Raw genomic sequence first — 21,534 nt, 5'->3', positions numbered from 1 at the left:
ACAAAATGTGGAGCTATTTGTCATTTTTGTTTGCTTTTCTCTTGGGGTCGATTTTATGCAAAGCGAGGCTGGGAAGAAAACGAAGAAAAAAAAAAGAAAAAGGAAGAGGTAACTGTTGCGCTATAACATCTCCAACTTCGAAAAAATCGACGCACAGACCCTTGGCGGTGTTGAACTTTCAGGTCTGCTTCTTGCTCACCAACTGCTACATCCTTTCACCACTTGCCGGTTCTGAAAACCCTATAAGTCGTTCGGACACAGTTGTTCGTGACCTGCTCCAGCCCTTGCCGGGTCGGTGGGAGTGATCAGGGGCTCAAAGCTTCATCATGACGGAACGTCGGAATGCTTCGACAGAGAGGATCACCGTCACTTATGCGGCATCACAAGCTCTGCTAGCCGCACCTCTCACGCCGCACTTTGTCCACCTTCTCAAGGAGCAGCTACCGCTTCGCAACCTTCACTGGCGCCCAAGCCAGGCGACACTCGATGCTGCGGCGGCGCGTGCTGCTCAGCAGGGCAAGTCCACCTACGCCTCTTCGTCCGTCGTTCCAGGCTCGACAATTCGCACAATCCAGACTCTTGATGTCTCTCTCAAGCCGCTCACGGACGAGATTCGACGCTGGCGCGGGGATCCAGGCTACTTCGAACAATCGGGCTCGGCGGGACTTCTCGATCGACCCTTTGTCCATCTCTATCTTGTGGTATGCGAGGACAGCGAGCACTACCGCACCACCGTGCGCAACGAGATTCGCTCGTGGATCAGCAGCCTCTCCTTTTTCCACGCCAAGCAAGCAGCGCAATCATCGTATACCTCTTCTTCCGTCGGCACGCCCACGCTTGCGTCTTCTTCCAGGACTTCCCTCGCGCTCGGCTCTTTTCGCTCGGCCACCCCCCCTGTCCGCTCCGACACTCCGCCCACTGCAGGCACCAGCTCCGGTCCGAACACACCCACCAACCAAGGCGCACCGGCCAAATCCAGTGTCACCGTAAGTGGCCCGACAGGTCCCACCGAGCCCGAATACCTCATCGTCCTCATCACCCCACCGGAAGGCGCGGGCATCCTTGGCCTAGCTGGTCCTGGTGCTACAAGCGCAGATCAAAAGTCAGGTATGAGTCGCTTCATGACCAAGTCCAAAGGCAATGTGCTCGAAAAGGCTCGTGCCGACTTCAACACGTCCAAAAAGGAGCATGTCGTGCAGCTCTCACGCCTGCCTCCTGTGCCTGCTGTCCCACTCGGCAGATCGGGTCTGCACTCGATGGACCCCACCATCTGGGCAGAGCTGCTCACCAAGATGCGCGAGGCCGCCTCGTCAACCTTCACCACCACCATCGAAGCCCAAGAGCAAGAGATCGCTCGCTGCGGCGTCACTCGAGGGCAGCAAGGATGGGACTTTTGCAGCTACTTCCTCGCCAAGGACTCGCTTGCACGGACGCTCGAAGCCGTCGGGCTCAAGGACGATGCCGTGGGACAGTACGAGGATCTCGAGATCGTCTTTGCACAGGCTATGCAGAGCGGCGCCGTCTCCTTTGCTGCCGTAGGGGGAGACGACCACGACGACGACTCGCTTCCGCTCTTGGATGTGACCAAGAAGCCATACGCCGATCTGATCCGACGACGCGAGATCTCGCTCTTCGACTTTCGCTGCTACCTCTTTGCTCGTAAGTCGGCGCTGCTGGGAAAGATGGGCAGAGTCGCTGCCGTCATGCGCGAAGCTCCTCTCTTTATCAGCGCAGTGGGCAGGATGCTTAGACGCAACAAGAGGCTCAGCAGTCAATGGATCGAGTCTTGGATCTTTTCGGCCGTTCTCGATGTCGTAGAGCAGTGTCAGGCATGGCTCATTCAACGCGGTGCACAGTCATCACCGTCGACCGATGACCAGCTGAGCCCAGCATTTCATTCAAACAAGGCTGAACTGCTGGACGTAGCCAGACGCCAGCTCGACTGCATCGGTATCGAAGCCGGTCACCTTCCAGCCACCGAGCCCTTCGCGTTTGCCGCAACGGATAATGTAGATGATGGCTCTGCAGCATCAGAGTCAAAGGAGCGTGATCTCCCTCCACTTCCCGACACGGCTGCCAACAGCTCTGTAGAAGGCCTAGGCGCAGCGGTGGTGCTCGACCAGAAGCGTGGCACCTCTCGGCCGGAGCTGCAGCAAGCCGTCAAGTCCAGAGAGCACTTTGACTCGCACTACCTCGCTCTGTGCGAACGCATCCGAACGGGGTGGAAGGCATCCTCGCGCACACGCGACGCGTTGCACATCCGCACCATCGTCACAACGCTCCACTATCTGCGAGGTGAGCATCAGCTCGCTTACGACAGTCTGCTTGGGCTCACTGAGGCATATGCGAGTGCTAAGTTTATCGCGCTCGAACAACGCTCGCTTGCCATGCAGCTCGAGTGCCATGCCAAGCTCAACAAAGCTAAAGATCGTGCGTGGATTGCAGCTGCGTTGGCAGCGCTGAAAGTCAGCGTGCAAGTGGGCAATTCGAGTCGAAGCGTTGATGCGGATGCAGCCAGGTGGACCGAGCCGGCATATTTGTGCGAGCAGCTGCGGGCAGTCTCTTCGGCATTGGGAAAAGAGGTTCCGGTCAGCGGTTTCCCGCTGTTTTCTATCTCGGTCTCAAAGCCTTGCGCCAAGCCAGCGGAGACCGAGGACGGTACGTTGCTGCAAGTGGACGTCACGTCGTTGCTGCCCTGTGTGCAGGTGGTTGATGATGTGCGTGTCTGTCTGATTACGGGCGGCGAGACATTGTGGTACACGTCGTCTCAAATCGAGCTTGCACCAGGCACGACGAGCGTTGAGTTGTTTTGCCCGCACCCCGCACACGGTGTCTACACGGTAGACGTGACGCAGATCCGTATCGCTCGGCTCATCTACCAGTATGAGCATGCGTCTGCTGCTTCAGAGGTAGAACCACAGATTGTGCGCGTGCCGAAAGAAGGTGGTGCGCCGAGCGTCTCTGCTGGTCTTCCGCGTCGTATTGATTTGGACCAGCCCAGGGCGATCGAGGTGACGGTGCGAGCGGGGCGGTATGATATCGACGTTGCCGAGTTCAGCGTTGCCTCTGCCGATGGCGCTGCACTGGTAGATCATCAAGGAGCTAAGCTCGCCAGCAATGCGCAGGCAGATGGTGTGTCTCGGATTGAGCTGGGCTCAGCTGCATCAGTTACAGTCAAGCCGCTGCGGACGGGCCGCGAGGCAGTGGTCGTGTTACCGTTAGCTCAACTGCCTGAATCAGGTATCCTTGATGCCGTCATCGTTCTAAAGTACAGCACCGCCTCGTCCTCCGCCAGTGAGTCACAACGCCACCCGGCAGGCAAGGCACGCACACTCAAAGCTACAGTGCAGCTCAAAACCGCCTTACCGCTGGGCGTGAACGTGCAAGACTTCTTCCGCACCTCGTGTCTGCTCTCCAAATTCACCATCTCAGCCGGTGGGGGCGGGAGCATTCGACTCAAGCCTGTCAGCATGGTTCACGATGACGGCGCTGCCGATAATCCCACCGTGCATGGGGCGTACGCGATCGAATCGTGCGGATCGCAAAGGGAGGCAACGGTGACACCACGGCAGCCGGCGACGTATCTGTTCCGACTTTCGCGTCCCAGTTCCGCGGACCAAAGGGAAACGCGTCTGCGATTGGTGGTGCAGTACCGCGCGTTGCAGGAGGATGCGGTGGGTGCGGCGGTGCGGGCGTTGGATAGCATCGTGGAGAAGAGGGCACTGCGGGGTTTAGAGAGCGGAACGGCGGGGAGGAAGTTGCTGGAAGATGCACTGGTGAGGTATGTGAGGGACCGGCTGGATCTGCCAGCATTTTCGATTACGGGCCAGGTGAAGACGGGTGTGGTCGACGAAAGGTGGTGGCGAATGGAGCGGCGGTCGTGGGGGCAGTGTGTGCTCGGGCTGGATGCGGTGCGGGAGCTGGTGCGCGAGACGTTGGATGTGATTTCGCCTGGTGTCGAGGCGGCAGGAGAAGAGGTTTGGCAGGAGTTGACGATTCCAGTTGACGTGCCGAGTATCGACTTTGTCAATGCGGTCACGCTAAGCCTGGACTCCACCCTCACTGTTGCAGACACACTGGAAGCAGCGTCGATCGTCGTGGGCCAACCGGTCGAGTTGACGGTTCGCATCCGCACGTCCACTCTCTGGTCTTCTGCCGACCAGAAGCAGCTCGACAAGGAAGCGATGGTGTACGACATTGTACCAGACTTCGAGACTTGGTTGATCGACGGCACGAAGCGCGGAAGTTACCCGCTTGAGCCGCAGTCTCTGTCTCCCTCGATCGACGATTACACGACACACAGTTTCACGGTTACAGTGGTTCCACTTCGGACGGGCACCTTGGCACTGCCGTCGATCCTCGTTCGACCGCTCTCGACGATCAGTGCGCAGGCGGCGAGAGAGGGCTTGCCGACGTGCGAAACGTACACGACCAATGCGGCGCAGAGGGTCACTGTAGTGCCCGCGCGTTCGGTCAAAGCGTTTTTCGTCCCGGAGGGTCAGTGGCCAGTCGGCGAGAGGGAGAGTTGGAAGAGTGCGGGTGGACTGGATAGATTGCGAAACGGTTGGCAATGTCAGTCGCTGCAGGCTGGTTGAACTTCATACACATGCTTCTGTTGGGATCGGAATGGAGACTTGAGTGTTTGATGTGTTTGTCATTGCTCGTCCTTTGTGTGCAGAGATGTGCGTGAGTGAGTGCCCTACCAGAAGCCGTCATCATCGTCACCGCCCCCGCTCTTGCTCTTACTGCTGTTCACCACCTGCGAACGATACATGCTCTCGATCTGCTCCGGGCTGGTGCTCTCTTCTGCCGTCTTATCGTCGCGGATCCGGATGAACCTGGGGAACCTCAAACTGACTCCCCTCTGCTCAATCAACCCCTTGGCGGCCGTATACACGGGACTCAAGCTCAGATCCGCCGTCAATACCTCCCATACCACCTTGGCCTCAAAGTAGACATCCGGTTTGGCCTCGCCGACGTCGTAGTAGCCCTTCTTGCCGCTGATCTCGAGCTCCTTGAGCGTCTTGTAGTGCGCTTCGAGGTCCTGCTCGGTGAAGCCAGTGCCGATCTTGCAGATGGTCTGGTACGTTTCCGAGTCGGCGTCGTAGCAGGCAAGGAGGAAGGCGCCGTAGACGTTGGTGCGTTTGCCCTTGCCGTAGTAGCCGCCGATGACGACGAGGTCGAGCGAATCGCCTGTTCCCGCGAGGTAGTCCTTTTTCAGCTTGAGCCAGTTCATCGACCGACGCGAGGGCTCGTAGGTGGCGTCAGGTCCGGAGAGCATCTTGACCATGAGACCCTCGCAGCCTTCTTTGACGGACTTGTCGAGGAACACAGAGATCTCTTCGACCGAGTTGCAGTCCTCGGAGCGGGCGTAGTCGAACTCGTCGTCGACGGGGTGGAAGTGAGCATGCAGCAGCGCGCGACGTTCCGAGAGCGGGAGGGAGAGCAAAGGCTCGCCGTTGAGGTACAGCAGGTCGAACGCGAAGAGCTTGACCTTGACCTTGATATCTTCCGCCTTGACGTCCTTACGTTTGCGGCGCGAGAGCTCCTGGAACGGCAGCAGCTTCGCTGGCTCCTCGACGCCTGTCTCCGGGTCGACTTCGGCCTTCTTCCAGGCTGCCGCCTCGGCGTCGAGCACAAACGACTTGACGGATGGGTTGATGCAGCGCGGAATCTGCTCGACTAGGTCCGGATACTTGACCGACATGTTTTCCGAATTTCGCGAGAAGACCGCTAATTTGCCGTCTGGCAACAGGTGCACCTGGGCTCGTTCGCCATCGTACTTGTATTCACACGTGAACGGCTTGCCCTCGAACCGATCTAGCACTTCGGAGATCGCTTTGGTCGGCTTGGCCAGCATGGGTTTGAGGGGAACTCCGGGGGTCAGCTTGCACTCTTCGCGCAGACCTTCCACTCCGCCCTTGAGCAGCGCGGGCACAACGAGGTCGTAGGAGGGCAGTTCAGAGTATACTGCTTTTACGAGCTCGGTGCCGTCCTCGAGCTGCTTGGCGAGCGATTCTTGGGACAACTTGGAGACTTTGGAGCCAAGTCGAGATATGACGACGGCTCGAGCGAGCGAGACGAGCACGGACCGTTCAGCGAGGCCGATGCGAAGTTTGCCCTCGAGAGAGCGGATGAGAAACTTGGGTTCCTCGCCCTGACACGAAGCGAGCAGTTTCTTGATCATACCAATCTTGCGATCCTGCGACTTGTTGCCGCTCACCCCCGCAATCTCTTTCAGCTGCTTGAACACCTGCGGCACCTTGAGGCTGGATACCTTGAACATGGTCGGCTGGTTCTTTTTCGAATTGAGCGCGACCAGGCCCAGATCACCTTGCGCCTCGAGATCCTTCTTGATGCGCGCCACCTCACGACCCGTCGACTGAGCAATAGCTTTGATAAGCAGCGATTCCCCAATACCCAGCTCGAGGCCTTCGTAGTCCGGGCACAGTCGGTTGATGCACAGGTAGACGACCTGCAGCAGATTGTCTGGGGATCGTTTGATGACGCGCACGAGAAACTGGGTGAGGATCTCGGTGATCTCGAGCCGCTTGGTGGTGGCTTGGATGTCGGCAAAGGTGGAAGCGAGCGCGGCATAGGGTACGGCCTCTCCATCCTTCCATGTGACTTTGCCTTCTTTGACTTCGGAAGGCCTCTGAAAGATGGCTGCGAGCTTTTTGGCGCCCTTTTGCTCCTCTTCTTCGATGGCCTGTTCTTCGTCTTCGACGTCTTCGTCTTCGTCGGCAGGAACGTGCTCGCTGGCTGAATCAGAGTCGGTGTCCGTAGCATCGTCCTTGATGGGCTGGGCCTTGTTGGCGGTTACGCTTGTCTTAGGCGGTGGCTTGGCAAAGATGGAGGCGACTTTTGTGCTGGACGGCGCAGCAGCAGCAGATGCTGACACGGGAGGTGGAACGGGCTCATTGTCGGGATCGTCGTCGTCTGACTCGATGATGCGACGCTTCTTTCTCTGCGGTGGAGGTGATACGTCGGTCGACGCATTGTCCGCGTTACCGTGGGCGCCACCGTTGCTGGTAGAGGAATCCCGCTTCGACGAGGAGGATGAAGTGGTGGGAGCCGGTGCAGCATCCTTTGTTGTGGAGGATCCGTTGGTCGAAGGCGGCTGGGGAGCTGTCTTGGGTGGTTTTTGTGCGAAAGCCGACTTGATGTCTGGCTGACGGGGTTTTGCAGATCCTTGTGCGGCACCTTCGCTGCTGCTCGAACCGCCGCCAAAGAACTTGGCCAGCTTCGGCTGTTCCGTCATCACTGTCGAGTGTGGCCCAAGACCGTGGCTTCTAGGGTGGGAAGCAAAGTAAGACCGACTTGAATTGAGCCGACGTGGAAGTGAGTCGATGCTCAACGGACTGAGGCTTTGCTGGCGATGGCGTCGTCGATGATGGTAATAACGGCGGCAGCAGCGGAATGCTGTCCAAGATCAAAAGGAGGACCCTTGCTCAGCACAAGTAACAAAGCGCCGACCGACACTCACAAACTCGCGTGCAACACTCACCGCGCGTTACAATTCTCTCGCAGAGCAGGCGCGTCCATTTACGCCATGAAAGCAACAGCCAGAAGACGCGCTCTCACCAGCACTCTTCTCTCACCAACACTCTTTCTTGTTCCGCAAAAATTCCACACTTCAAGGCCCGAAACCATCACAAATCACTTCGAAGGCAAAGCAGTGGCTACTGCAAGACCTCCATCCTGAGGGATTGAGACGTTTGCCCCCTCAAACGCTACTTTCCGAAGTCTCAGGGTAAGGTAAGTGAGGTAGTGAGAGGAAAATGCCAAAAAATAACGACACCAACAGGATTTGAACCTGTGCTCCCAGAGGGAATAGCATATTCTTTGTTGAGTGGGGAAGATGTTTCCCCTCGAACTGAAGGACAGTGTTCGAGTGCCACGCGATAACCACTCCGCCATAGTGCCTGGAGATGCCTAGTTGACGCGAAAGCTGGAGATATATAACGCTAGTGGGACAAAAACACTGATGCCTTTGACGTTGCCTTTGACGTTGTGCGAGGAGTGCGCGAACTAGATTCATCTCGGTCACTCTTTTCTCGCTGCTCTATCTCACACACTCACACTCATGAAGGGTGTTGCACACTATCGAGTTTGACTGGTGTCCGCCTCGTTCAAGTAGATTGTGGACGCCCATCGTTTCCCTCCATGAGAACGGATCGGATGGAGTCGGATTGGATCGGATCGGATCAGAGAAATCCGTAAAGAGGCGTGGGACTCTGGAACGCAACGATGGATCCAAAGAAGCCAACAAAAGTCAGACGACCATCGGTGGTTGGTTGAACCTACCCACGCCACTCTCTTGGACAGCTGGACCCCGGCCAAGCAACCCTCATAAAGGTGATTTTCGACGGTTGTACTTGCTAACGTCGTCGGTCACTAGGTGTGGGAGAGCAGCGGACGGATGGGTGGCGTGGGAATCGAGATCGAAGAGAGAAAGCCGAGGGCACGGTGTAGCTTAGCTCGACATGGTACGCGCGTTCTTGTTCTTCTGAAATCGTGTGCGTCAGCTGTCCACGCTTGCGTACGAACAGGCCACACGCCTCTTTACGGAGGCCCCTTGGCTGTGAGCTCGCTCAGTGACTGTGCAGATCGACTGTGCAAAGTTCGGAAGATGCCTCTCGCCTCTCGCTGTTACAGGCAAGGGAGAACAGGCTAATAAATACAGGTTGCTGAGACCGCTTTCATCGTATCTGAGTTTCTCCAGCACCCTAGATTGGCATCCTCGACGCCCTCCCGTACTTGTAATCTTTGCAATCCTGCTTTTCGTCCACCTCGTCGCAGCATCTCAATCTACAACTTAGAGTGTAGCTATACTGGAGAGACAATGATCTGCTTCTGGCTTGCGGCAACATTTCTCATGGCCTTCCGTTGCGTTGTGGCTGCCCCTACCAATGCATCCAACGTTGCTGACAACCACCGACTCTTCTCTGGCAAGATGCCACACCCATCAGTTTTCGGACTGTCCGGCTACGCGCCTCTGAGTGCTGTCGGTGCGCGAGCCGACCGGAACGTCAAGATCTATCCTGACCTGGCCAATGCGGAAGGTTATGGATCTCACATCGACTACACGTGGAAGCTGCATGGCATCCCCAGCTACGTGTACACCTCTCTCGGTCTGTCCAATGGAGATCTCGAGCGCAACAACTACCGCATCGTAGAATCTCGGGACCCCAAAGGGGACTCAGACGCCAAAGGCGATGGACCGTTCAAAGTGACTCGCACGGGTACCCAGCTTCTCGAAAAACGGCTCGAATGCGGCGGTCAGGACACGCCGCAGGCACCTTCAGATGCCCCTGCTGCCAACTGCCACACCAACCACGCGGCCACGCTGGAAGACTGTGCGCCTCTGTACTTCATGATGAGTAAAGATGTAGTGTATTGCAGAGAATACGACCAGAATGGCCGTACGGGGGCCATGTACCGCTCGTGCGGCCTCATCTCTCAGCGCGGACGCATCGCCAACCCGTGCATCTCGTACGCGGCGATTGCATACGATGCCCTGCCCATCATTGACGAATGCTGGCCTCGAGATGGGCCTAATTCGTGCAAGAACTGGCGCAGCGGTGTGATTGCGGGCTCCAACGACCGACCCAAGACGTGTGCCTGCAACAACGAGAGCGTCGGCAAATGCTAGAGACGACGCCATAGCGATGTAACTACCAATACATCAGCAGTAAGGCGCTTTGAAAACTTATCCAAAATCCTGCTCCAAAAATCCATCAAAAATAGACGTTTTCTACGGTCCTGTATTTCTCGAAATATCCTATTTGCTGTTCACTCGTACGGTTCTCAAAGGCGGCAAAAAGACGATACGAGAGAGGCATGTCTCTGTAGCTGCAACCTGGCGTTCCTTGTGAAATGCTCGCCGCCGCCCGCAGTAGAGTTGTCGCACACCTCGTAACCAGACAATTCATTATTGCCGCGCTATGCAATCTTGCTGCCTTGCCTTTGGTGATATCTTTGGGTGAGTGCGATGCATGGTGTGGTGCGACGATGAGCAACGTTGAGCGAGGGTGTTGGTGAAGAAGAGCCGCCCTTCGCTTGCCCTTCGCTTGCCCTTCGCTTTTGCATCCTTTCTCTCTCGGTTGTCACTTTATTGGATCGGAATCAATTTGTCAATTTAGTTAACAGAGAAAAAAAGATGCTCTCTCAGTAGGTTGGAAGCGAGGAGTGGCTGCAGTCGTGCCTCGAGAAATGCACCGACTGCTGGGCCAGCGAGAAAAAGGGTGTGTGACGGTCTGAGTGAGAGCGACTGAGCGAATGCACCTCTCTCCATTTGTCTTTCTTTACCTCTGAGATACAGAGTTGGCTCGAGCCAGCAGCAGCAGCAGCAGCAGCAGCAGTAGCAAACACGCGCGTGGACTCTCCATCTCCGCAGCTTCCGAGTGTCGACGTCGCCTCTTGCTCTTGCTCCTTTTCTCCTTACTACAGCGTCGCCGTCGTTTCCTCACACCTCCGTCGTCTCACTCGCTTTCAAGACAGGTCTCTATCCTACCATTACACCATCCCTCACGTGCCAATCCCCGCGCGCGTGCTCTCGCGGCCCTTCAACGCGGTGCGCAGCTCCCACCTGTCTACATTCATCTTCATAACCCCGCATCGTTACCTCGTACAATCGGTTGGCATCGTTTCAACACCATTCACCAAGCACAAGACAGCGAAAGAGGTCCTCGGTGCAGAGAACACCGGGTCATCACACCACAAAACAGCGCATCTGCTCGTCCATCTCGATTTTGCCGGCAATCGTCTCATCAATGCTGTTTCGCTGCCTCACTCGACACTAACATTCCTTCGCTCGCTTTGCACTCGGTGCTGTTCTTCATCGTTGCTGCCCACTCGTGGCCCACCTCTCTCTTTCGCTGCGCAGCCTTTGAGCGAGAGAGCGTACGAGGAGAATTACAGTTGCTAGCGTCCCCATTCCACCTTGGCTCGCCAGTAGTGATTCAGAGGTTCTCACCGAGTATTCCACGCCTTGCCATCCGGCACCACAGCAGAGTATAGGAGCGGCATGCATCCTCGACAAGCTAGCGGTCCCGGCTCCACCGACGCCATGGAGATCTACGATCGTATGCAAACGCCAAAGCACGAGCTGGACACCTCTGACACTTTGGCTGCCATTCCTTCTGTCGTCGATCAGCCCCAGACGCTCATAAGTGTACCGGAAGACGCTCAGCTCGACACTGAGCAGCTTGCCTCCACCCCCACGTCCGCACCCGACGCTAGCATCTCGCAGGTTCCACCGCACGCGACTCAACACGACAGTTCAGGCACCGGGCGTCTAGACAAGCTCGCAACGTCGTCTTATGGCCTGGTTCAGCCAGGTGGTCGTCCCGATGCATCGTCGCGCAGACCCTCTGATGTCTCGAAGCCGCTCCCAGGTCTACCAGCCGTCGGCCCGACCAATGCAGAGCAAACGTTTCTCCCGCCAACTAGCAACAATGGCGCTGCCTCGTCCATTCTACCTCCTTCATCTTCTTTGTTCATGGGTGGTCTTGTTGATCATCGCGTTCCGCAAGCCATAGACACTGTGCCGCCACAGCACATTCCGCGCCTCGTCGCAGGCTCAAGTGCATCTACCGCTGCCGCCTCGCCCTCCGCCTCGGTTTCGGCGCCGCGAACACCACCGAAGCAGACCGCCTACGACTCTCTCACTCCTGGCATTGAAACGCTCACTATGCCTGCCTCCACTTCGATCGGTCCTCTTTCTCCACCGGATTCGGACCCGCACCGTTCTATGATGGACAGCAATCGCAACAGCATCGACGACATCCGCCGCAACCACGCCGCGAGAGCAGCAAGGCGTCAATCGCACAATCCTTCCTCTGCCGATCCCCGTCCTAACAATGGTCTCGTCGTTGACCCCACGTATACGCCCACCCGAGCACATGCACACTTCCAGAGTGAAGTTGCAGCTTTTGCCCCGACCTCTTCTCCCGATCCCACGCAACGACACCGTAGAGGTATGGCTTCCGAGCCTCCGCGCCCCGCCAGCGTATTGGAGACCCGTGCCGCACGAATGGAAGCTGTCCAGCGTCATCAGCAGCACACGCGCGTCGACGAAGGCAGCAGCGACACCTTTGACGCTGCCGACACTTATGCCTCGTCGCGCGACACGCATGTCGACCGTGCCTCCCCGCAGCATCTACAGCTGCGGGCCGTGCGAGAACAAGAGCTCGAACGCGAACGCGAACGTGAACGACAGCTCGAACAGCAGCAACAGCAACAGCTGCAGCTTCGAGAGCAGCAACGTCAGCGCGAGCGTGAACGGGTGAAGGAAAAGGAGCGCGAGAAAGAGCGCGAACGCGAAAAGGAGAAAGAGCGCGGCGATCGTGATCGTGATCGCGAACGCCGCAGTCGACGTCTGCTCGGCGACTATGCGCTCGGTAAGACGCTAGGTGCTGGAAGCATGGGCAAGGTCAAACTCGGCGTCAAGATGGGCAATGGTGAAAAAGTGGCCATCAAGATCATCCCGCGCCATACCTCGATGGCCGCTGCGCAGTCTCCGCGATCTGCTGTGGACGAACACGGCAAGCCTCAGCCGCCTCCCCCGCCTCCTACCGCCTCGTTTTTAGCTAAAGCCGCCGCCAAGGATCAGTCCAAGGAGATCCGCACCATCCGAGAGGGCTCGCTCCAGATTCTGCTCCACCACCCTTACGTCTGCGGCATGCGCGAGATGATGATCCACACCAACCACTACTACATGGTCTTTGAGTATGTCAACGGCGGTCAGATGCTCGACTACATCATCAGCCATGGCCGCCTCAGGGAGCGAAGCGCGCGCAAGTTTGCTCGTCAGATCGGCAGTGCCCTCGAGTACTGCCATCGCAATAGCATCGTGCATCGCGATCTCAAGATTGAAAACATCCTCATCTCCAAGACGGGCAACATCAAGATCATCGACTTTGGTCTCAGCAACCTCTTTTCGCCTCACTCGCACCTCTCCACCTTCTGCGGCTCGCTCTACTTTGCTGCACCCGAGCTGCTCAACGCCAAGGTCTACACCGGTCCCGAAGTCGACGTTTGGTCCTTTGGCATTGTGCTGTACGTTCTCGTGTGCGGCAAGGTGCCCTTTGACGACCAGAGCATGCCTGCTCTGCATGCCAAGATCAAGCGTGGACAGGTCGAGTATCCTGCCTGGCTCAGCGGCGAGTGCAAGCACATCCTATCGCGCATGCTCGTCACCAACCCTGCCAATCGCGCTACGCTCGCCGAAGTGTTGGCGCACCCGTGGATGGTCAAGGGCTACGAAGGAGCGCCCGATCCGCATCTGCCCGAGCGCACACCGCTTCGCCCGCACAACCTCGATCCGGAAGTGATCAAGGGTATGACTGGCTTCGAATTCGGCACGCCCGAAGCCATCACTGCCAATCTCATCGAGGTGCTCACCAGCGAAGCGTATCAAGCCTCGCTGAATCACTGGGAGCTCAAGAACGTCACCCACAGCCTGCACGCTCTCAGCACCGGTGGTAACAGCGGCTCGTCGCTTGACTCGCCTGCGCTCAACAGGCTCTCGACCCGTGGCAGCTTCAATGCCGCCGGCGGATCCGACACAGTCAAGTCCAAGACGGGCTCGCGGCGCTTCTCTGGCATCGAGTTCTACAAAAAGAAGCTCACCTCGAACCCGCTCGCAGCTGCTTTTGGCAGCAAGGACGACTCGGCTGTGGGTTCCGCCAACGGAAGCTCCAACGGACTTGGCTCGGGCACAGGCTTGATGCCGTTCGGCAAAGAGCCGCTGGACCCGACGCGTGGCTTCCATCCGCTCATCTCGATCTACTTCCTCGTCAAGGAGAAGATGGAACGCGAGCGGCTCTATGGTCACTCGTTCTTTGCATCCTCGAACCTCTCTCTCAATGGTGCTCCTGCTCCACCTGCAGGCATTGCTGGTGTTCGAACAGGCACCGGCTCGAGAGCGGCCTCTGCTGGGGCCATGCCTACCGCTGCCGACATTCCGCAGGAAGCGCTTCGAGTGCCCGAGGCGCCGCACGTGTCGCATCGAGCCTATGATCCTTCCCGCCAGGAAGCTGCGCTGACCGCTCCTGCACCGCCACGCCCAGCAGCGGCCATGATGCCGGCACCTGCTTCGCCAACGCCCGTGTTCGATTCGCGTGAAAAGTCGAGACCCACGGGAATGATGGCTGGACCGCCTCGGGCCCGCGCCAACGCAGAGGAGATGGAAGCAGCCTTGCGTGAACAAGGTCTGCCCTCGCCCAACGAAGCTCCGTTCTCGTCCAGCATCAGCGGTATGACACCGGTGCCAGCCGCCAGCACTGCCGGGAAGCGGCAATCGTTCTCGATGGCCCCCGCTGGAGCCGAGATGCCGGTACCTCAAAGTCACCGTCATTCAATGATGGTGCCGGATACCAGCATGGCCATCGCCAACAACCACAGGAGGAGCGTCAGCCTGACGGCTCGTCGTCCTTCGGGCGCAGCTCAAACTGTTCGAACACCCATTGCTAGGACTGCCGAAGTTGCCGAACCGGAAGCTGCCGGCATGGACAGTAGGAGAATGTCGACCATGTCTCCTGCCCGCTCGGACAGGAGAGGTTCGTATATCAACACGCCTTCCAGGTCCGAGGCCGGCACAGTGACCTCGTCTCCAGCTCCAGCTGCGGCCAACACCAGCTCGACGTTGGGCTATGGTGCCACATTGGCTCGTCGTTTCAGCTCGTTCATGACTCGATCGCCATCGCAGCCTCTGGATGCGGAGGCTCGAGAACGAAAAAAGCAGAGCAGGATGAGCATGCCCCTCGGCATGACGCCACCGCAGCAGCAGCAACAGCAGCAACAGCGAAGAGGCAGCACACATATGCCGTTGAGCGGAGTCGAGGAAGCGGACAATGGTACGGATGTGGATGCTTACGATTATGACGAGGCCGAGGAGCACATAGCTGCACACGATGAAGACGTTCCACTCGGGAATGGGACCACGGTACGTCGTTCCGGCACGTTGGGCGACATGCCAACATCACGCGCCAACGCGCGTAACCATCGTCAAGCGTCGATGGGGACAACTGCCTCTGTCGGCCGCGCTGCTGGCTTGTCCATGTCGCCCAAGTCGACGGCGGCCGCCACTTCCAATAGAAGGCCGAGCACTGGCATGTCGGTGTCGACCAGCGCTCCACTCAACATGTTTGAGGCGGGTGCAGCTGCTAGACAGGCAGAGCGCACTTCGCCGTCGCAGCAAGTGAGCCCGAGCAACTCGGGCACGGGATGGATGGGACCGTCAACTCCTGGACAGGCCGAGGTGCTTCCGACCTTGACGACAACGCGCCGTCGCTTCGGTGGAGGAGGTAATTCACTGGCAGGTTCTGGCTCGCAGCAGCAGCAGAATGGCGCGTCTGCGAGCGAAGGCGGTTCAAAACCCATTTTCCTCAAGGGTCTCTTCAGTGTACAGACGACGTCAACTAAACCACGCACAGTGATCCACGCGTCTCTTGTCAAGGTGTTGGACCGCATTGGCATCCAGTACCGAGAGATTCGAGGCGGATACGAGTGTGTCCACTTGCCCAGCCTCGACTTTTCTGGAACTGACTCGCTCGGTAGAGGGAATGCGCGCATTCCGCTCGAGATCATGGCAGCAGCCGCAGCTGCCGATGCCGAAGCGGTGGCGGAGCGGTCTCCTGTTTCGGAAGAAGGCAATCGTCAACCGAAGCGCAAGCCGAGTCGACTGTCGTTTGTATCCGGCAAGAGCAAGGACAAGGAGCGAGCGAATCGCAGGGAGGGCTCGGTGGCGGACAGCGTGGGAGCAAGTGCCGTCGCCAGCGGTACAGTGCGCAGCCGAACGCCGTCTCTGACGAGCAGCGCTGCATTTACGAATGCTGAAAGTGCCGCTGCCAAAGGTGCCGAAGCGACGTCATCGCCGACGCTGCCGCCCAAGACGCCTTCGAAGCGATCGCTGTTGACCATGTCGCCGAGGCAGCGGACTGACTCGATGGGTGCTGGCTCGATGCTGGGGCACTCGGGATCGCGCGATTCAAATTTGATGCTCGACACGGCTGCGGGAGGAACCGCGGGAGGAACTACGGGCGGAGATGCGTTCCCCATGTCGCCTGTTATGGGTGCAGCGGTAACCAGCACCGTGACAGCTAAGACGATGAACGCCGCGCAGGCGACCGAGCTCGCTGTGCGATTCGAGATCTTCGTCGTCAAGGTGCCGTTGCTGCTGGGCGTCAATGGTTTGCAGTTTAGACGAGTGGGCGGTAATCCTTGGCAGTACCAGATGCTGGCCAAACGCATTCTTCAGGAGCTCAAGCTGTAGTTCCTTGTTCAAGCTGTATTTTGTTTCACTGGAACGTGTCACTTGGTCTTCTATGTTGATGGGCTTCATCAGTGGAATTGTGGTGCGTGTTTCATTGATGGTGGTTCGAGTTGAGAAGAAGGTCGGGGCTTCGGGAAAAAAACCGGAGAGATGCGTCGTGTGCTCGAGCCAGTTTGCCAGTGTGGAGCTCCGGCTGAGTCGGTTGATTGAAAGTGCGGCGATTTGCCGGTGCCTCGAGCTTCGCTTACTCACACCATCATCGCTTTGTGCGCAAGCCTTCACCATCGAACACGCACACTCTCAGTATCAACTCAGAGCTGTTCGGACTTCGGATCTGGGGAATCACACGGCACAGGTCCGCCACTTGCGGTATTAACAAGCAGGCTTAACGCGCATCGAGTTGTATGCCCAGTGCGAAACAGTTGGCTGCTTGATATCCAGAGCAACCCGAGCCACAGCGTAGCAGCCATGCTGCCGAGGATAGCCAGCAGGTCTCGCCTGCCTGACTCGATAGCTCGGTCCGGCTCAGCAGCGTATGCTTGCCCTCATCTCGGAGCATTTCGATCGACAGCCTCGACGACATTACTACGAGCCTCTCCACTAGTCTCACTTAATTCAGCACCGCTACAAGCCGCGATGGCGGCATCTCTGCAGCAAATCCGTTGCGCTTCTTCTTCTTCTTCTTCTTCTTCTTCTTCCAGCAGTAGCAGCAGCACTAACAGCAATGCGCAAGGCTCGTTCCACTCCGCCTTGTCCGCCAACCAGACCCTGCTATCCGATGTGCCGGCAATCAGCCCTCGCTCGCTGGTCAAATATCTCGACTCGTACGTGGTGGGTCAGACTCGGGCAAAGAAAGTCCTGGCCGTGGGAGTTTGGAACCACTACCTGCGTGTAGCGAGCAATCAGCGCATGAAGGATGAAGCCGAGGCGAGGACGCTGGAGGAACTGCAAGAGCAGGAGCAGGATCGCGAGACAACGGCGGGGCCTAGCACACGAACAGAAGGGGCGGACGTGCAGACAGACGGACTGCCGGAATCCGCATCACGCTCGTTGAGGCTTGGCAAGTACAAGGCGACTCGCGACACCGGAGTAAGCACACAAGCGCCGACTGCGGATGACATGAACATCAAAGATAGCTGGCAGTCGCAGCAACGCATCGCGAAAGAGCGGTCCGCAGAGCGAGCGCGCGATCCACATGGGGAAGCCACTCGTAGCCTCATGTTCGGTCGCAGCGAACGCGAGTGGCTCGTCAACGCCGGCGGACCCTCGGGGATCCTCAACGACAACAATGACCACCACTATGACACGACTGGCATCACTACTGCTCCTGGCATCGTACCCAAGTTTGGCGACGATCCGACTCGCAGTACCGCCGGCAAGCCTGCAAAGAGAGTGCCCGCCAAGACCCCGGCCGAAGAAGCGGGTTCGCTTCTCGAGGATCGCAAATGGTCCTCGACGAGTGGGCAGGAGAGCGCGCTGGCAGAAGCTGCATCTCACATGCACGACTCTGTGCTGTCCGATTACACTCCGGAGAGAAGCGGTGGTGCAGCAACAGCGAGCAAGTCGCTGGGGGTAGAAGCGAACGTTGGTGAGTTTGGCGCTGAGGAGCCACTGTACTTCTCGTCGAATACGGTGGGAGTGCGGGCAGCCGGAGGGCGGGGGATTGTAGATGATATGGAGAAGAAATGGGAATCGCCTCAGGAGAGGGCAGCGTATGCGGTTGGGTTGGCCGAGGAGCGGACGAAGCGTGCGTTACGCCTTGCGAGGGAGCGGCTGTCGTCCACGAACGGTGCCAGCAACAAGGACGGAGCTGTGTCTGCTGCACCAGATACAGGCAAAGCCGCCACAGCTCCGCCTCCTCGCACTCCCATCGCTGCACCCTCCTCATCTCCGACACCCAGCATCAACCCGTCCTTCCTCTCGTCGCAACCGGGCACACTGCCCTTCTTCGAGAAGTCCAACATCCTCCTCCTCGGCCCGTCTGGCAGCGGTAAAACTCTGCTCCTACGCACACTTGCACAAGCGCTCGACGTGCCCTTTGTCCATGTCGACGCCACACCGCTCACCATGGCCGGATATGTTGGTGAGGACGTCGAGTCCATCATCCAGCGGCTGCTCGTTGCGGCGGGTTGGGACATCGAGCGTGCACAGCGTGGGATAGTGTGCATTGACGAGATCGACAAGCTGCGCAAGAACGGCGCCGCTCAAGGAGGTGCGGGAGGTGGAGGGGGTGGGAAGGATGTCGGTGGCGAGGGCGTGCAGCAGGCGCTGCTGCGAATGCTGGAGGGGACCACGATTCAAGTGGCAAACAAGGCGGGAGGAGGGGGTGAGGGGGCGGCGGCAGCGCAGGGGAAGGCTGTCAAGTCGCCGTCACCGCCGCCGTCCCAGCAGCAGCAGCGGGCCTCAGAGGCTGGAAACGCAGATGGCGAGAGCGGGTTGGGTCCGTGGTACAACCACCGGCGAGCACATGCACAAGTCTCCGCAAGCCGCTGGAGCTTGAGCGCCCAACCATCATCGTTCAGCGTGGACACAAGCTCCATCCTGTTCGTCCTCTCCGGCGCTTTTGTCGGCATCGAAGACGTCATCCGTCAGCGACTTGCGCCCCCAAAATCATCTCCTCCGCAACCCGCCTCCGCCTCTTCTGCCACACCTGCTAAGGCGGACGCGACGGAAAGCGCAAAGGCCTGGACGCCCACGGAGCTGCTCGCGCGACTCGAGCCTGCGGATCTCGAGTCGTACGGCATGATCCCAGAATTCATCGGCCGCGTGCCGGTCTCGGTGGTGCTCAATCCGCTGACGTTTGACGATCTGGTCAGGGTGATGACCGAACCGCGGAACAGCTTGGTGGACCAGTACACGTCGCTCTTTGCGCTCAACGGCATCGAGCTGTGTATCTCACACGGCGCGGTGGAAGAGGTGGTGCATCGTGCCATGGGCACCAGCTCTTGCCCTTCTGCACAAGATGGAGGCGGGAGCGGAAGCGGAAGCGGCGGTGGTGGGGGAGCAAGGAGCCTGCGTCGGATTATGGAGGATATCCTGCTGGATGCGTTCTACGAGAGTTACGGCACATCGTCGGTCAAGTACATCCTGGTGGATCGGGAGAGCGTGCGGGGAGACGAAGGGGTGAAGCTGTTCAGTCGCGGGCAGAAGTTTGACTTCCAAGAGCGGTGTCGCATGGAGCAGGAGCAGCGGGATGGCGAGGTAGCCAAGGGTGGCAAGGGCAAGGACAAGGACAAGGACAAGGGTAAGGAGAGGGAGAGGGAGAGAGCGGGGTGGCAGCTGGATGCGAAACGAACCGCCAGCGCGAGGGCAAAGGCGAGGGCGCTCATCAGGTCCAGATTGCGCAGGACCAATCGGCTGGTGGATCCTGTGATCTATGTTTAGCCTCACACTTCAGCCCACACTTGCATGATGAAGAATCTCTCGCTCTCGAAAAGCACTAAACACTGCAAAGACAGAGGTGCAAGGGATGCGTGGCACGAGCTGGTTTGAGAGAGACAAGACAAGATCAATCAGCGTGCGACCACGTCGATTCGCGTTGATCGAGTGCTCGAGGAATGCTGGATGAGTGCATCTTCCAAGATGGTTCCCCCCCACCCCCCCTGCCTGTTGTTCCGAAGACAAGTCGCAACTGACACAGCACACAGGCAGACAGAGCACACACACACACACACACACACACACACACACACACACACGCCCTTCCACGAGCAAAGTCCATGGCCAAGTAAACATTCGCATTTCCATTAAAGAACGAATTACCACAGCGAACTGCCACTCTGAGGCTTCAAGTCAAAGAGTACAAACTCGGCATCCTTACCTGTGCCCGTGTTCTTGATCTCGATGCCATCCCCGGCCTTGCCCTCGCGGATATACGCGCCGTCGCCTTCCTTGAGGGTGTACTCCTTGCCGTTCCCGTCGGCGAATGTGATCTGGGCCTCGCCTTTGATGCCCATGTCGGCAAAGTCGGGGTCCTTGTAGCCCGAAGTTTGGGCGAGGTGGATGTAACACCACCGCTCGTCGCCCTGTTTTGCCGCCGAGTCTGCGCCGAGGACGTGGGTGACGGAGGAGCCGGGGGAGAGGATGGATGCGCGCGTGACAAGTGTAGAGTGGGAGGGGATGGGGGAACCGGGCGGGAGCAGGCCCGTCTTGGCCGCATCTTCTGCGCTAAACGTCGAGATGGGCTTGATGAGCGTCTTCAACGTATCGCGCTTGCTCTCGTCGCTCGCGTGCGTCGTGTAGTACCTCGGCTGCAAGCCCGACACATCCGGGGTGTACCAGATCTGCAAAAAGTGCACGGGCGTCTTGCCGCCGTTCTTCTCGCTGTGGCGGATGCCCGTGCCCGCCGAGGTGAACTGCACATCGCCGCGCTTGAGGATCTCGGTGTTGCCCATGCTGTCCTGGTGCTCGAGCGCGCCGTCGAGCACGACGCTGAAGATCTCGGCTTCCCGGTGCGGGTGCGTGCCGAACCCGGTCCCCGCCGCCACGCGGTCCTCGTTGATCACGCGCAGGTTGCTGAACGACATGTGTGCCGGGTCGTAGTACGACGCAAAGCTGAACGTGTGGAACGTCTTGAGCCACCCGTGGTCGGCGTGTCCTCGTGCGTGCCACCTGCGCGGGGTCACCGAAAGCTTGGCTGCTTGGATAGCCGACGTCATCGCCGTGATGGTAGAAGTGTTGCTAGCGCTGAAGGAGGAGGAGGGTGAAGTTGGAACCGTAGAGCGTTGTGCAAAGAGCAGAGCGAAGAGCAAGCCTACGATGCTGACGAGAATGATCTTGTATGTGATCGTGTACGAAGATGCCACTGGTGTTAGTGACGGTGTATTTTGCTGCGGTCGCTGTTGGTCTGACATGGAATCTTGAGCAGCAAAGGTGTGGGCTTATATACCTTTGGTCGTGTTGAAGAATCGATCGAGCATGAAACAACAAAAGGCGGCCGGCGCGCAGTGTTTGGCAGATTTCAAATGCGCTTTGTCCCCCAAGCACCGTGCACGACGTCAAAACGGGGTTATAAACGCCTTAAAATCCGAACTGAAAGCTCGAGTTTTGTGGACGGACAGTGTTAGCAATGGCAGCCTCGTGGCTTATAATTTGACTTTTGCGCAGTCTTCCATCGCAGAGACGCGGGGTTAATTCGCGGGTTTACAACACTTCACACAGATCGCCAAATCAACGCTCTCGATCTCGATACCTTCAGCTCACTCGTCGTCAGTGGCAAGCATCACACACACTGTATATCACTCTGGTGGTGGGAC

General features: G+C 58.3%; 6 protein-coding genes across 6 annotated transcripts; 4 read left to right on the top strand and 2 right to left on the bottom strand.

Moving 5' to 3' along the window:
* Positions 1-326: 326 nt before the first annotated feature.
* EX895_003234 (uncharacterized protein) lies at positions 327-4,595 on the top strand (the record flags this gene model as incomplete). The annotated part of the gene is made up of 1 exon (XM_029883832.1): positions 327-4,595. The coding sequence occupies one exon, from the start codon at positions 327-329 to the stop codon at positions 4,593-4,595; it is 4,269 nt and encodes a 1,422-aa protein (XP_029739638.1).
* A 104-nt stretch (positions 4,596-4,699) lies between these two features.
* EX895_003233 (uncharacterized protein) lies at positions 4,700-7,261 on the bottom strand (the record flags this gene model as incomplete). The annotated part of the gene is made up of 1 exon (XM_029883831.1): positions 4,700-7,261. The coding sequence occupies one exon, from the start codon at positions 7,259-7,261 to the stop codon at positions 4,700-4,702; it is 2,562 nt and encodes an 853-aa protein (XP_029739637.1).
* Positions 7,262-8,956: 1,695 nt separating this feature from the next.
* EX895_003232 (uncharacterized protein) lies at positions 8,957-9,655 on the top strand (the record flags this gene model as incomplete). Its single annotated transcript, XM_029883830.1, has 1 exon — positions 8,957-9,655. One exon carries the CDS (start codon positions 8,957-8,959, stop codon positions 9,653-9,655), a length of 699 nt encoding a protein of 232 aa, XP_029739636.1.
* A 1,374-nt stretch (positions 9,656-11,029) lies between these two features.
* Positions 11,030-16,279, top strand: EX895_003231 (uncharacterized protein; the record flags this gene model as incomplete). The annotated part of the gene is made up of 1 exon (XM_029883829.1): positions 11,030-16,279. The coding sequence occupies one exon, from the start codon at positions 11,030-11,032 to the stop codon at positions 16,277-16,279; it is 5,250 nt and encodes a 1,749-aa protein (XP_029739635.1).
* A 636-nt stretch (positions 16,280-16,915) lies between these two features.
* On the top strand, positions 16,916-19,663 carry EX895_003230 (uncharacterized protein; the record flags this gene model as incomplete). Its single annotated transcript, XM_029883828.1, has 1 exon — positions 16,916-19,663. One exon carries the CDS (start codon positions 16,916-16,918, stop codon positions 19,661-19,663), a length of 2,748 nt encoding a protein of 915 aa, XP_029739634.1.
* Positions 19,664-20,037: 374 nt separating this feature from the next.
* Positions 20,038-21,132, bottom strand: EX895_003229 (uncharacterized protein; the record flags this gene model as incomplete). The annotated part of the gene is made up of 1 exon (XM_029883827.1): positions 20,038-21,132. The coding sequence occupies one exon, from the start codon at positions 21,130-21,132 to the stop codon at positions 20,038-20,040; it is 1,095 nt and encodes a 364-aa protein (XP_029739633.1).
* Positions 21,133-21,534: the final 402 nt, after the last annotated feature.

The sequence above is a fragment of the Sporisorium graminicola genome, chromosome SGRAM_20 (genome assembly GCF_005498985.1).
Source record: "Sporisorium graminicola strain CBS 10092 chromosome SGRAM_20, whole genome shotgun sequence".
Taxonomy (NCBI): Eukaryota; Fungi; Basidiomycota; class Ustilaginomycetes; order Ustilaginales; family Ustilaginaceae; genus Sporisorium; species Sporisorium graminicola.
The sequence above is the reverse complement of the archived record's forward strand: the minus strand, read 5'-3'. Positions and strand labels throughout refer to the sequence as shown.